The sequence below is a fragment of the Haliaeetus albicilla genome, chromosome 3, assembly GCF_947461875.1.
Source record: "Haliaeetus albicilla chromosome 3, bHalAlb1.1, whole genome shotgun sequence".
Taxonomy (NCBI): domain Eukaryota; kingdom Metazoa; phylum Chordata; class Aves; order Accipitriformes; family Accipitridae; genus Haliaeetus; species Haliaeetus albicilla.
In genome coordinates, this window is record NC_091485.1 from 32,591,950 (window position 1) to 32,608,794 (window position 16,845).

Sequence of the window (16,845 nt, forward strand, 5' to 3'; positions counted from 1 at the left end):
GTGCAAAGCCAGTGCTATTATAGGAGGCCAAAGCCCACCTCCCCGCCTAGTCTATGTGTGACTAGAAGCATGTCAGACAAGCATATAGAAAGCTTTACATCTTGCTTTCTTTTAAGAAAAAAGTCATTACAATAAAGTACTAAGCAGTTATGTTTTGGTATGTGAAAGCTGTGTGGTGTTGCTTACATGATGCATTTTGGTCATACATTTATTTCAAGGTGTCCTGTCTTTGTTTCTCTTCCAGGTTCAGGTCCTTCGCAACGCGGGGGAAGAAGTGACTCTAACTGTGTCCTTTCTGAAAAGAGCACCTGCTTTTCTCAAACTGCCACTGAATGAAGATTGTGCATGTAAGCCTTTATTACTTGGCCAAAAGAAAACTCCATCCAATGCTCATGAACGCTTGCAGCTTCTGAACCTACTGTGCATTGAGAGTGACTGATGGCAGCTTTTTTGGTCAGCATTGCTGCCTGAATATGAGCTGCTTGTATTGCCAGGTCTTGTAGTAACATTCACCTCAAGCAAAAAATTGCTGTCTTTGCTTGAAAAACAGATTACCAGGCATTTGGCTGGTGTGAATCAGCAAAGTTGCAGGTAGAACATTGGAATTACATTAATTTATAGTAGCTCACACCCTGATGCAGAGTATTTAAAAGCAGTTTTTCAGGCAGCATCAGATAACATTTTAGTCTGAAAGAGTTTTGTCTTGTAAATGTGAAAATGAGATTGTGTGTGTATAGTTAGAGGGCTTAACTTTACCATTTAAAATTCAGAGGCTTTGGTGGAGGTGTCTGTCTACCTAAAAATAAATTACTCTGGGATGATTAGTATTTTGTTTAAGTCCAACAGAGTTTTAGTCAACTAGCCCCATGAGAGGCATATGGAGACAGCTGTCTTCCTTTAATTATATTAAATTGTAAGTGTGGGTGCATAATTATAGACAGTTGCAGCATATCTAAGCGTATTTATATGTCAGCCTGTGCCTTTTGTCACCACTGCTTTCCTTCTGCTTCTTGCTCCCAAGAGGGTAAAATGAATTGCTTAATTTTTAAGCAACAAAACAATAAATATTTGATTTCAATACTTCTAGTCTTTGATTTTAAGTTAGTAGGAATTAAGTAAACTGAATTATGAAATAATATTTTATACAATAATTTGTTGAAATACTGTCTTTATCTTTCATCTAGGTATTAAATTTCAGTGAGACAAGAAAAAACTTACAGCACCATATCCTTAAGTAAAAATGTATTCCAGTACATTGGTCCCTTTTATGAATGCTTGTGGTACCACAGATTACCCTGAGTAACACACACAAACATGCATTTGCATTGATCCTATCATGTTACTTTTGAGGTGTAGCACTGTAATTTCCTAAACTGTTAAGAACAGTCAGAACTGTAAAATTCATCAAGAATAACAAAAACATTATCTGACTAGTTCCCTCAAATGAAAAACGAGTGAGGAGGTACATGCTTTCCTTTTATTATCAAATTTGAAAAAACCTCTGGGGTTTTTTTCTTACCAAACAGATTATTAACTCTTTTAAGCAAAGCACCAGGAGAGGGATTCTTGAGCCTCCACTCCACTCAAACCAGAAGACGGATACTGGCTGAACGGAGAAAGTAAATGAATGTTAGATATGAAAAAACTAGGGGTGCGGGGGGAATACCGACATATAGACATATACAAATTTGAATTATAGCTTTATAGATTAATTAATATTTTTTGGTGTATTCATGTTTGCATTAGGTGCCCCCAGTGACCAAAGCAGTGGCACATCCTCTCCCCTATGTGACAGTGGTTTGCATCTCAACTACCATCCCAACAACACGGTAAGAGCTTGTATTTCTTTGATGGAATTACACAGAAGAATAATAATACTGTAATAGCTAAATGGAAGTAACTGATAAAGGACAGCAACATGGGAGGAGCTCTAATTAACATTGGAGATAGACAGTTCCATAGGGGGCAAAAAGAGTTGCCAGATATTATGGCTGAGAATTAAACTGTGACAAATTATACCAGCTGAGATTGTGCCTTGATAGATGTGATTACTATTTTTGTCTGGGCAATGCAATAGGGATTTTGTGAAAGTTTTTTCTTCTAGATTATTTCTGCAGCATAGGAATTCAAATTATTAAAATAAAAATATTTAAAGAAAAGGTAGAAAAGTTTTTCAGAATATTTTTCCATTATTTTTATTTAATTTATTATCTAAAACCTTTGGCAAAGGATGTTTTAGGTCCATGTTTTTGCTTATTTTTAAGGTAAGAGCATTTTACTTCTAGTAATTTACACTGAAAATCTTACTGACAAATTATAGCATTATGGAGCAAAGTGTCTTTAGGATGAAATGCTACAGCTGTCTGATCAAATTTTTAGTAAAAGATGCCTCTGAAGTACAACAAGGGGCTTTTAACAATTTTCTTAGCCAAGAAAATCAAAATTTCCATTATTTTATATAGTTCTAAAGGGCTTTTTGCTGCGTATTTGGCTTTGTGATAGGTGAAAATACACAGATAAAATAAAAAGCACTGAATAAATACACCAATATACAGCATAATTATTACAGATATATTAGAAAAACAGAAATGTAAGCATTGGTAGGTAGACTTTGCTGTTTTTAATTTCTGGCTTGTTTTATTGTTCTTTCATACTTCACTGGTAAAGGTTTTAAATAGGAGCCCAGAGACTTAAAAGTCAATAGCACAGATTTTAAGCTTGATTATAAGCTGGAAAACTTTTAGGATTTATACATATTTATGGAAGCTGGAATTCATAAAAATGGGATAAAAACAGTAAAATTGGCATCTTAATGCAGGTCAAATAATTTTTTATATACATATATATATATATGTAAAACTAGCACAACAACATCAGAAGCAGACTTATCTCAACAGTCTATATGTGTAGGCATGTAGAAAGGCTATTGCAGCAGATCCTAAACTTATTTTGCTAGCAACTTCATTTCTAACTTTGCTTTTAGGATAAAAACCATGCTTCCATTTGTGAATCCTATTTCTGCAGGTGTTGAAGCTGATCTAAATTAGCTACTGTTTCTATCTGAACTGATTAGAATTTACTGAAACTAAGTCTTTTTCTCTCATTTTAAATAATATAATCAGGCATCATGAGGCTATAATTCACCCTAAATTAAATTTTTCTGCTGAAGACCAGGATGGGGTTCTTATCTCAGATGTCCCCTTGTAATGGGAATAGAATGCTTCATAAAACCAAATGAGACCTCTGTATGAATTCCTAAATTATGTACAAGTCTTATGTCATGTTCCTTCCTTTTTCTCAGAATATTCTCTAGAATGCATTATGACTTATGGACCTAGTCTATTTCTTAATTTATAGGCTTGGTGATTCGCATGAAGGAGCTTTCTGACTCAGAATTTGGAGTAGACTGGACTGGTTTTGGTCTTTTGTCAACAATTAAGAGTTATGCAGGCTAAAGGTAGGGTTAGCATTTCTGTTGCAGCCAGATCTAGGCCTACAGTTTGCATCTAAACTTTTTGCCACATTTCATCTTTTTCCTCAAATTTAATCACAGCTAAAAAAAGGTTCCTGAAAGCAGACAGAAAACGTTAAAAATTCAAGACAATGTTCAAAACAATGTCCTAGCTTACTCTTCCTAGCCAATCGTTTATTTATTTGGATTGAATCTATGGAATGTTTCACCAGAAATTCAGTGTTTTAAATAAGTGAATCTACTTAGGAAAATCCTGCTGTTCAGCTAAACTGATGTTCATAGTCATCTTTTATTTTATATACATAAAAGATATATGAACATATATGTAAAAGTAAAGTTCAACTTGTCAAAGCTTTATAATTCCATAGATCTTACACAAAAATCACACTCTAGAAAAAATACAAGGTGTACTTAATTTTTGTAATATTTATTTAATAGAAGATACAGGTAAGAAAAAAATATGAAGTCTGAGTTAAAAAAACTGTAAATGATGCAGGATCAGCAGGTACAATTTTACTGATATACTAAAAGTACTACATACATTTCAGTGAGAATCCTGCTTCTTCAGAAAAATAACATCATCCCCAGCATTGTTTTGTAAAGCATTTTATAAAGAAAGGAAGGGGTCTTGGAATTTTTAAAATAAATTTTGATAATTTCACTTTTTATAAGCATTTCTCATTCAAATCTATATACTGTAAAAATACTGGTGAAATTAGACTGTAGATATTTAAATACTCTTTGTAGATATGATCATAGGCATGATAAAGTTCAATTTTCATATAAGTTATGTCTTGTGTAAATAGGTAAAATTAAAATATTCATCATGTAGTTTGGACTAAACAATTTTCATCACATGTTAAATCCTATTCACAATTACCAGGTTTTGAGGTGAAGTCAATAGAATAGACAGGTATGTAAATGTATACGGTGCCACAGGAAACAACTGAATTATGGTTGTATAGTGAATAGTTTAGAGAACAGCTTTATTCAAGGTACAGGTATAAAACTAGTAGCTGGTGACATGATACGTAGTACACATTCACTGCTATTCATGACTAGTCATTTCAAAAAAAGGACACAATCTGTTTTCCCTAGGTTTTTAGAATACTGTTCCTCATACTTACTCCAAGCACATTGATGTTGAGGTTTATATAGATTTATTTTATTTGTGAGAAAAAGTTCAGAATTTCTCCAGTGCTAGCTAAAACTGATGCCAAATGATTTGGGGGAAGTGGAACACAATGCCAAATGAAATATAAAGTCTTTGAAGTCTATCTCTCTCTTTCCAAATCTGCTGAGTACTTATAATGAAGCCCAAAACTGAGAAGGAACTTTTAATGTTTTTCAGGATACATTATCATGTTCCTCATGGCCAGCATCCCCAGGACTTAGGTGGGAAAAAAGGTGGTGTGATCTCCGATTAATTCCACTTCTTCATTCACGGTTTTCCCAGTACCTTCCAGGATCAGATTTGTGCAGGTAAAGAAGTTCAGAAAGTTGAAACTTGCCTTCTTGTTTGACAGATACAAGCCTTAGGGGGTTGCCTTGTTAAAGGAATGGCATTATTAGTTCCACTACAGCTGTCAGAGACCTGAAACATAGGAGCTTTCATGAAGGTCTTTCTAGGTCCACCTTGGCCCATATTCTGCTCTGTTGCCAGCCAGGACCAGGTACATGGGGAAGACGTGATCTTCCCACTTGCACCTAGTGGTCAGCATGTTTCTCAGTTTGAGATTGCACGTAGGTCATCATTTTAATAACTGCTAATGCTCCTGTCCTCAAAAGCTTCTTTATAAGCTGTTTTTTTAAATATCTTTGGGTTTTGTAGTGCACTGTGGCATTGAGCTCTGCAACGGAACTATGTTTTTAAAATGTACTTCCTTTTGTTTGTGTTAAATCTCTCACCTCATAACTTCATTGGGTGAAATAATCTTGTTGTTCAGGAGCAGGAAGGGCTGGCTGCCCCGTGGGGAAGGCAAGCCAGGAGCAGAGGGTGGCAGCGAGGCTGGACGAGGCAGTGTCCATGCAGACAAGGGCCCCATCCCACTGCCCCTGGTGGAGGAGCAGAGCAGGCCTAGGGGTGCTCTTCAGATGAGTCCGTCATGGTGAGGTGGGGCTCAGGTCAGGCTGGGAAGTCAGCCCACGGGTCAGGTCCGAATCAGTGGGATACGTGTCCAGGCACAGGCACAGCTGCAACCAAACTCAGGCGAGGACCGAGGGCGAAAGCCTGAGCTGATACAGAGCTCCTGAGTGAGGGGAGCGGCAGGCCCCCCACTCAAGCTCTTTTCTAGCAGCCTGATCCCACATCCCACAGCCACGCCATGGCAGAGCTGGCCTCAACCACAGGCAGCGAGGCACCCAGGAGGAGGAGAAGGGTGGACTCTGGGCCCCGACCCTTGTGGCAAGGGAAATGCTAAATAAGCATTCTTGATTTATGTTTTTATAACTTCAGATGACTGTCTTCTGTTTTCCAGTTTGAAGGATCCCTATTGTTATCTCCTTTTAGGGAAACCCTTCCATAGCTCTGATTATCCTTGTTACTCTCTCTGTTTCTTTTGTAATTCTAATATATCTTCTATAAGACGAGGTGATCAGGACTGCAAAGAGGATCCCTCTTGATTTATATTAAGACATAACGATGTTTTCCATTTTCTTCTCTGTTCTTGTCTAATACTTTGTAGTAACCTTTTGACTGTTACTGAGCACTAAGGTGATGTTTTTCAGAGAATTGTTTGTAGTAACTCTTGCATTTCTTTCTTCAATGTTTATAGCTACAGTAAGGTTCTTTGTTGCTTACATATAGCTAAAGTTATTTTTTTCCCATATGTGTTAGTTTGCATCGATTAACATTGAATTTCATTGCCATTTTGTCTCCCGATCACTGGTGAAGCTGCCCAAAGCTCATAGTCAGGTTTAAATTTATTGCATCATATAGACTTACAACTTGTCATTGTTTAATTTAATATTATCCTAGTAAATCAGAAGAAATCAGAAAGGAAGACAAGAATATTCTGCAATGATTAGAGTTTTTCAAGTGTTATGCATTTAAATATAAAAGAAAGTAGCTACAAAATCCAACAAGGCATAGTAAAAAAATAAGATCGTACTCGTTAAAAGGTTTAAATACCTAGATATTGTGTGGATTAATTTATCATCTGTATATATAAGAATGAAGATCTAATACTAAAAAATTCTGTGAGTTCCAGCGTGTAAGTCATTAACTTGAAGGTAGCTGTCTACAGTTATAGAGCATGTTTCTCCATTACTTCTTCTTCTAACCCATCAGAAACATTAACTCTTAAAATGAGCACAAAGGACTTCTCATTTGTGAGGCTGTGAGGCCTTGCTACCTGAAATAAACTCTGGCTTCCCTGTGTAGCCTTCTTGTCTGCCAGCTTACATGTGTGAGTCTGGGAAGAATAGTGTGTTATGCTATACCCTGATGGCTCATCAAGCATTAGCGGTTTAAAATTTCCTGTTCCTCCATTCAAACACATGTAAAATTACCTAATTAATATAGAAAAGCTTCATTAGTGTTTCTGGAAAGACTGTTTTGTGAAAGAACCTCCCCAGTGTGTCTGTTGTTATGCTCACCCTTCCAGTGTTTCTGTTGGTCCTACAGTCAAGTGATACCATCTGCCGCCAGGGGTGGATTTATGATCTCCTCCAGAAACTAGGGGAAGAGGAATGTTCTTGAACCTTAGTTTGGAGTTTGCATGGGGTGAATTTTTTTATTTCTTATCACAGCCTGCTTCCTTCTCATTGGTTCTCGGGAAACATTTGAAAATTTCACAAAAGCTTTCCACAGCCTCAGTTAATTCTAAGGGCTGTTGTTTCTTAGAAGTACACTACCGAGGTCTGTCAGTCTTTTTCCTATTCACAGAGCTGAAATTAAAGCAGGTTAGGCAATAGTTGTTTCACCACTAGATAATTGTGAACCTAAAAAGAGCCTGCAGCTTTTGGCTGGTAATAGCAAAATCGTACTTACTTGGCTGCGTGATCCTTGTTCTGTTGAGGAACAATGGCTGGCCCAGGGAGTCAAGGTGTAAACCAAAGGCTACAACAGCTTATTGGCTGAACTGAAAAGGAGCAGGATGTAGTCAACACAGAGGCAGGAGTTTTTTTATTAAATTCTGTGAAAACCTTCAGCTCAACATTTAACAATGGTTGAAATAGAAATAATTAAGAGCACATAGTATAAAGGGCCCAAAATAATAACAGTCAAATCTGAGATCTGTTCTGCTGTATACTTCAGATAAGATATTGAATTGAATAGAACTACTCACATGGAAAATTAGGACATATTCAACTATTCATAGATCTAGGGTTTTAAAATTCAGTCTTCTGCATCAATAAAACACAAGCTTAAAGTGCACAGCATAGAACTTGTACATTACAGAGAAGGATTTTTAGGTAGTAATGATATTCCTGAGATTTGAATTCCCAGAAAATAAATTTTAAAGTATATTCATATAAAACAAAGTACCTGAATTCATACTCAGACCTTGAATAACTACTCTGATAATTTTCTCCTTGTGTCCTTCTATGCTCTCTAACATGAGGAAATAAGAGTACTTAAAGAAAACAAAAATGCAGTATAAATATAAGAGAAGAAATGGGGGTTTCTTCAGAAAAGTTGTCCTGGTTTCAGCTGGGATATAGTTAACTGTCTTCCTAGTAGCTGGTGCAGTGCTATGTTTTGAGTTCAGTATGTGAAGAATGTTGATAACACACTGATGTTTTCAGTTGTTGCTCAGTAGTGTTTAGACTATAGTCAAGGATTTTTCAGCTTCTCATGCCCAGCCAGGGCACCTGACCCAAACTGGCCAACAGTGTATTCCATACCATGGGACGTCCCATCTAGTATAGGAACTGGGAAGTGGGGGGCAGGGATTCGCGGCTCGGGGACTGGCTGGGTGTTGGTCGGCGGGTGGTGAGCGATTGCCCTGCGCATCATTTGTACATTTCAATCCTTTTATTACTACTGTTGTCATTTTATTAGTGTTATCATTATCATTATTAGTTTCTTCTTTTCTGTTCTATTAAATCGTTCTTATCTCAACCCAGGAGTTTTACTTCTTTTCCTGATTTTCTCCCCCATCCCACTGGATGGGGGGGGAGTGAGTGAGCGGCTGCATGGTGCTTAGTTGCTGGCTGGGGTTAAACCATGACAAAGTGTAGAACCAACATTTTGTGTTGCTAGCAAAACAGTTTATAAGTCTCTTAAATTAGTGTAAACATCGTAAAATGTGACTCCCTCTCAAAATTTGTTATGAGAGAAAGGTAGATAATTTTTAAAAGAGACTGCTATAAAAAGCAACATTAAGGAAAGGATATTGAAAATAATATAATAAGCGACATTAAATGGAATTTAATTCATTACTTTTTCTGTAGTTATATTTACAAGGCTGTTTTCACTATATAAAGCCTAGTAACTTTTTATGTTTCAGAGTTTGAAAAGACTGGCACAGAAATACATCATATCATTATCACAGACACTATTATGCCTCCTAATCAATTCAAGCTTTTCTAGTGGGATGCTTGAGACACATGAATTCCAGAGGGTATTCATATAAAATTCCAGAGGGCATTCAGGTTCATCTTGGAAAGCTTATTAATTTCAAATACAAATCTTGAGTTCCAGAAGGCAAAGAACCTAAGATGCGTAGCTGAATAAGAATTCATCTGATCTTAAGTTTTTTGCTGTATTATAAAGTGATTCATCTACTATTTGTCCTATTTCATACAAAACACATATTTAATACATTATTTTTTCAGGTTTGTGTGGTAATATGGACTTTGGCTGGTAAACTAATTCAGTAAAATACTATTAGAGTAATCTAAGGCTAAGGCTATCTACTGCCCAGATACATTCAGAAGTAATTTATTAAGTAGCCATGCATTCTTATAGTCTGTGCTTATTGACACTTGAGCAAGAACATTCTGCATGAATGGTTTTGTATGTGCACAGATCAAATACCTAGGAACAGTAGGAACAGTCTGATGCCCCGAATGCATCAGATTCACTGTGTTGGTAATGTAAGGGAAATTTGTGCATCAGGACTGAATCTGCAACATACTGGGTTTTCTTTCCTTGTGTAGGTTAGTGTCACACCTTAATAGATTCGTTGGATGCCTACTTTCGTTTACAATAGGATGAGTAGAAAGAAGGGGGGTCCTGAAAATAAAGCTGTTTTTCTTGAAAGAGATAATCAACAAATTTGAGCATCATGCTATGCTCTTTATGTAAGGACTTATTTAGAATTCTGTGCTGGAAGAATTTACTATTTATATTTATAGCCATTTAAAATAAAGGATATAGTAAATAGATGCTAGCTACATTACCTGAAGATGCTTTAAATAAATCTTTCTCAAAAACTTTACCTGAATTATTGTGAAAATGGCATTGAAAGTAGTAGCTCTCAATTTGTACCTTAGGGATTTTAAAGAAAAATCACTACCCATGTGAAAAGGCAACTAAACTGATAAGTTAGCTGATGGATTTAGATAAGCCACTGGTGTCTGCATGATCATGTTAGGATATATAAGATTTATCCTCCTGTAAGAGCTAGTTCTCATGATGGCAGTCTCAAAGCAAAGGCATGGCTCTAATTCATTTTTAATGCTTCTCCTGACTGAAGGAAAAGCTTGTACTTGACACAGATGCAGCAAAGACCTTTATGGTAGAGATAGATATTAGCTCTACGTTCTATACAACTAGAATAAAATTTCAAGAGATAAAAAACCCCAAAACTTTGCAGAATGGATATCTGTCTTGAGATGTCAGAAGCTGTCGTCAGTGACAGTTTTACACTGAAGATAACACTCTGTCTGAGTCATTCTCAAAGAATGTGAATGATGTACTTAGTTTTAAACCATGAATTGATCACTAATGGATGGGTTTATAGCAGAATGCCAGCAGTGGAACTTGGTATTCTCTGTATGTTTAGTAATCTCTGACTCTGGGATATGGATTAATATTGAGGTTTTTTGGTTCTGAAGCCAAAGACCTATGAGCCTTCCAAAGGCTGTTAGTCAAGAAGGTTATTTACCGAAGAAATCAGGTCTGCTACTGCTTTAGCATCTGAAAGTTTTCTCTTGTTCTGTAACTGCTCAGCACTCAGCTGTGGAAAGGCAGTCTATAATGCATGACAGATTATTGTGTAGGTGCCCAGATAGGTGCTAGGGTAGAGGCACCCAGGTGGCCACTGCTTTTGTCATTGGATATCTCTTGGCATTCCAGTGTATTTTGCTAATGAATCTATATTCAGAAATGCAATTGGAAAAATCATTAATGCCACCTGATTGATTTTTAATTCTCCAGCTTTTCTATCAGTAGTTTAGAAGAGGATCAAAATTTTATAACCAAGAGCAGCCAACAAGGGGTATCCAGACAGGAATCTTACTGTGTTTAAACAATGTATTAGAAAAATGAAACAAAAGTTGTTGAGAAAAAGGTACTGGTGTTCCACTGAATTTCACAAATGGTTGCCTACAGTGTCCAGTGTACACTTTCCTTCTCTGTAATCTGCAGTATTAAAGTATTAACTCTTTGGTATGCATCAGCTATTTCACTTGTTTAGTTTCTGAAGTCATGCAGTGTTGGTCAAGGTTCTGTCTATGGAATTTTTTTATAGCTTTATGGAAACTTAATATAGTCTGAGTTGACCTTTTAGCATGATTGTTTTAATATGTCAGGTATTTGTAAAACAGGAAAACCAGCAATTTATCAGTGTTCAGTGGCTGACCTTCATTGTAGTTGAAAGAAAAGCATTTCTACAAGTATTTTTAAGATGATATGCTAGAACAGATGAAAATTTCTTCTGACCTGATCTGTTATGACATGTCTATAGGCAAAATGCGTTCCAAGTAATTGCTGTGGATGGGGTTTGCAGTGGAATAATTCAGTGTCTCTCTGCTGAAGACTGTATTGACTGGCTACAAGCAATAGCGAGTAACATTTCCAACCTCACAAAGCACAATGTAAGTATGGATCCAAGTAAGCCAGAAGGTTTCCCAATCATACGTGATTGTAACTGTCATAAAAGCCTAATGGGTTCACACAAAGAATTATCTGCATATAAACAACGCTTGAGGCTGTCTGAGGGAAGTCAACTCAAGTTTGTCATCAAATCAGACTTTGTGAGAAATCATTGAATGGGAAATTATTCTCCCCTACAGTCATATAGTTCACTTCATTGCTATCAGTTGTTTGCTTCTTAGCAATACCAGCTAGGATTAGAAACAAAGACCAGGCACACAGGAGAAAGCCAGGTGTGATGGGTAAGCATATATAAAAGAAAAAAATTCTGTACTTTCTTGATAGTTTGAGAAAGCACATCTATATAAAGACTGGTGTAATCAGGTCTGAATTAGATATTAGGTCTGTTTAGGTATCATTTAACACAAGGAGAATGGCAAGGTGCTTCTGTGGTATAGATACAGATGTTCAATATCAGCAAAGATTAAATGCATTTATGCTTCATGCAGTGTACTTTTATGATCTGATCTTGTGGGATAGATATCTCTTTTTATTGAAGCAAGAATAAATGTTATGCAAAAGTTTTGCCAAACTACTAGTAAGTTCGATTGAAAGGTCTTCTGGACCTGCCTAGGATGTATTTTGCATTTGATAGATGACATGCAGTTTTTCCTGTAGAAGACTATATGATACCTTTCCTGTTTTTCCTAAAAAAATACAGAACACATGGGTAACTCCATTATTTTGAACTGAGTTATAACAAGGAAGCCCTTGAGGATTTAATTTATATTCTCTCAGATTTCCTTAAATCTGCTTTAGCCTCCCAAACCTGCCTCTGAATTTATTTTTGTTTCAAATACAGGGAACACATTGAAGGAAGTTGTATTTCTTGGAGATTTATATTCAAGATGCAAAACTATGTTCCATCTGGCAGCAATATGTAAAAGTCATTGTATTATAAAAACGTGACAGACATGAATTCATCCACCATCTGCAAGCTTCCATGCAGTACAAGCCAGCTTTATGGCTATTTATTCATCCTTACAATGCTGTTGCTGTATAGAACCCTCCTTGTCTCACTAGGCATCCTGAAAAATGAGGGTGCTGGTTTTTTCTCTTGCCATCTTTAATTCAGACCATTAATGATTCTTGCTACCTAAAGTAGTGCATTTACTTATAACAATAGATAGATGCACCCAAACTTTATCTGATAATGCTTTATGTAGCTCTGATGAGTCTGTAATTATGGTTGCTTAGTGTAACTTGAATTTTGGTAATGCACTGTTGTTACATGATATATTTTCAGTTTAAAAATGAGTACAGTTTATAATTCTACAGTAGTTTCCATCAAATACAGCAACAATGTATCTGATGTTTTATAAAATGGAAATAGTAAATTATGCAACTATTATGCCAAACATTGTGTTTACTTTATCCCAAAGACATCCTGTAAAGTAACTGTGAAAGTTAGGTCTTATGACAATTATCCATTAATCTATTTTTAGAACTGTCCTAATTGTTCATGGCCCATATGAATTTATGGAAACCAATGAGACTGTCTTTTCTGTAGTATACTTTTCTTTTAAATTGTCAGTTGCCAGAAAGAATTCATTATTTGACAGCATATGTGATAACTTCATATAAGAAACATTAGAAACACAGAGGGGAAAAAACCCAAACTGTTGCTCAGAACAATGATTAGATGTGATTAGAGGTCCCTGTATTTTCTTTCTTTACAAGATGGTTATTGACATACACATACTGTTGATGTTAGCATTTTTCCTCTGAGAGGCATTTAGTCACAGTCATTATACCTTACTTTGGCATCCAATACCAAAGAAACAAAGAGAGTATAGGATTTTATTTGAACTTTTGGACAAATTGACTGATTTTTAGTTTCAGTTAACTTCTTATTTCTATCTAGGGATTATGGAAAATAATTTGTTACATTTAAATACCTTGTAGCTCATAGAAATGTTAATTTACATGCTCCTTCTCACGTCTCCCTTTTGAAAAAGGAAGGAAGGAAGCAGATGAAAACAAGACTATAAAACCTGAATTGTTTCTGAAAGCATTTCCTTTACCAGTGTATCAAGTTTGGACTCTGTCGATTTGGGTGGGATTTATCTTGCCTAACTTTTGATGTCTTAAAGCAGAACATCTGAAGAGTGATCCTTATGATTTACTTTCGACATCTGTTTTATGATGAGATTAATTCCTTCGGGACATGTCTTTCTTTCCTTTGACTGGTAAGGGACCTTAGGGTGGTGAGTTCAGACTTCAATACCTAAGGAGATATGTATATCCTGTCACTGGTGTCTTTGAGGGGCCAGAGAGAGTTTCTCTGAATAAATCTGCCAAAGAAATGCCTGGATATTTTGACAAAAAGCATACTAGTCTCAATCAGAAAATCTGAATTATTTCACTTTTTCATACACAAGCTGGCAGAAAAAAAATCATATGATGGTTCAAACCCCAGAAATGTGTGTGTCAATAACACGGCTTTTTCTCCCTGTGTTCCCATATGTATCTTACAGTTGTGAAATATGAGTCCCTGGCTCTGAAATCTCATGTTTGAGTCTATAGTTCAATTAAATTTTTAGAAGGATAATGTCAAAATCTCTTCTGTCATGATCTAATATGTCCACATCTGACACAAAGGTGATGTGACTCAATTGCAGAATCACCAGTGTAGCCTGTATCTACCAGAGAGCAAGAAGATAACAAAAAGGCAGGAGTAGAAGCAGAACCAAAATGTCTTGACACCATCAGATTTGAAAGGCAGTGTTGCTAACTGAATATACGTAATGGCGGCTGGAAGATGGTGTCTGCAGGCAAACATATTTTGCATGCAGTGGTTAGACTATCAATCATTTTACAGTGTGAGAGAAAACTTGTATTATGCAACAAGGTAGTTACTGTTTTAATGCAGAGATACAGAAAATTATTCTATTAAAGAAGACATTAAATAAAAATATCAATATGCTGACTGATCTAGTTGACTTCATTGCAAATTTTCATCAAAAGACAGACTTCAGGTATGCACTCTTTTTCTTCATATTCAGTAAATTAGAACTAGTGTCCCCCACTGTTTGTAGAATACTGAGAGGGATACTTCTAATTTTGTTTTCTTTAGTTCCCCAGAAACCATGGAAAGATTACATATGAGGTGAAATACATCCCTTTAAAATTACAAAACATGGATTGATTTGCATATTGGTATGCAACCAAAGTGCATACTATAGAAATGCACTGTTGGAAGTTACTTAATATCACACTGTAATTGATGTGATGAATCCATAAAGACCATTCATTTCTGAAGATGGGTTCCCCTCCATCTTGAGTCACTTGAGCTACATTTGTGTTAAAATTCATCAGTTTTAGCAATAACCTCAAAAACCAAAGGGGTTATATTAAACCCAAAGTTCAGTCTAGGCAATCCTGAAACTGAAGTTCATGTGCTGAAATCTGAATATGTTAAATTGAACCTATACTTGGGAACTCTAATTCCTCTATGAGTTGATGGGGTAGAAAAGGGTTTTACCTCTTTTTGTTGCCAGTTTTGATGGCAGGCCAAAGATGATTAGAAAGGGAACAAGCTGCTGCTTCTACCTTTTCTTACCCATGCTCCAACTAGGAATTTTCAGTTCTGCTGTTCCAAATCAGCTATGAACTATTGGCCTTACCATGAACTTTTAAACTGTATTACTTTCTGTTGTACTTGATACTGATTTCTATTCTTTGCCATCTATTTTGATAAAGAATTCTATGATGACAGTATCCAATAGGTCACATAACTTTTAAAGAAACTACGCTCTGGAAGAGTCTAAGAAAATACTCCAAAAAAAGGACTATAAAGATCCACTGTTGCCAATACATCCCTAATTTATGTGGTGCAATTTTCAAGGGACTTGAAGGCAAAATTTTTAATGGTTTTAGCAAGGGTGAGATTTTACCCAAGGTCTTTTTCAAACTTGATTCAATTGAAAATTATTTGGGTGCCACAAGATTCTATTCAAGTGCTGCCAAAGAAAAAAAAAAAAAAGACAAGAAAAAAAAGACAAAAAAAAAAAAGACAGAATCTTTAGGTCTTCATGACAAAAGAATAATAAAAAAATACATTGCAGTTAGCATCTTCTAGGATATAATAGAGTCTTTGGGAATTTATCCTCTTGACTCAATATTTGTCACTTTTGCCCATTGCTTTCTCTGTGGCAGATTTTCGTATAGTGAGTGCAATGATACTTCTTTTCCCTTCTGTTCCCACTGCAACAATAGCACATTTGTGCTTCTTACCTGGAAGCTAGCACTTGATAGAGAAGAAACAACATGAACTTCATCAGACAGGAATGACAGGCAACTGAGGTAAGGTTGCCAAGCAGGAGGTGACAAAAAGTTAGTTTTAAATTTATTTTGAGAATACCTATAAGATCTGGCAAGATTTAGTTCACAGTAACTTCACTTTATTCCATCATGGTACATTTTCTGGGTAAAATAACATGTATTTGTGAAATTAATAAGGCACACATACATTGATGGTGGAAGTATGACAATAGCGTGAAAGCAGTAGGATTAAGAAGTCTACAAACCGAGTATGAGTTTGGCACAATGCATGTGTTTTCCTGAACTTAAGCCTTTATTTTGAACAGAGTTCAGAAGTTCAACTGAAATCATGGTTTTAATCATATGCTTAAAATGTAATACCTAATGAAAGAAACTGCTACTAAAAGGACAAATATATTTGTCCTCACTCTCACTGGAGAAAAGAGAACAATAATACCTTATCTTTACTATGCTGAAGTCTGGGTAATTGTATAGGGGTTCTGTAACTCACTGGGTAGAGGGAAAGGAAAGAAGTACAAAACAGGAGAAAAAAAACCAATTAGAATAATACGATTTGTTCCACTTGTGGGAATAATAAAATATTACTGGCCTACATTCAGTGTTTAGTAAGGTATTGAAATAAATTAATAGTACATGTTTCATTTTTCTGGTGGATGCTACCACCAGTAAGAACATACTGTGGAATGTTATATTATGTGAATAAATCAATGTCACTCATATGAAGTGAACAGATATCACATTTTAATTTCTTAGTTGAAATACCATGGCAGACCATCAGAATAGTCTGATGTTAGTAATTTTGGAATTTTCAGGGATTTTATGCTCTTAAATGCCCTGTGAATTGTGTCTTACAATAATATTTAACTTTTTGTTGGTTACTAAGCTACACATGTTTCGAGCAGATCCAAAAAGATCAACATTAGTTTCAAACCTCACACAGTGGTATATTCTGTGGTAGTGCAAAAAACAAATGCTGTCTATAATTTAGAAGTTGAAAGCCTTGTGAAATGAAGACCAAAGCAAGAAAGGATTATAGGAAGTCTTC

General features: G+C 35.9%; 1 protein-coding gene across 5 annotated transcripts in view; it reads left to right on the forward strand.

The window, feature by feature from the left end:
• SNTG1 (syntrophin gamma 1) overlaps positions 1-16,845 on the forward strand; it is a 352,474-nt gene that overhangs the window by 236,616 nt on the left and 99,013 nt on the right. For all 5 annotated transcript variants that reach the window (XM_069779317.1, XM_069779319.1, XM_069779318.1 and 2 more), the window contains 4 exons: positions 245-347; positions 1,747-1,829; positions 4,824-4,954; positions 11,329-11,458. In XM_069779317.1, the coding sequence (XP_069635418.1) occupies positions 245-347; positions 1,747-1,829; positions 4,824-4,954; positions 11,329-11,458 (447 nt within the window). The remainder of the gene's footprint in view (positions 1-244; positions 348-1,746; positions 1,830-4,823; positions 4,955-11,328; positions 11,459-16,845) is intronic.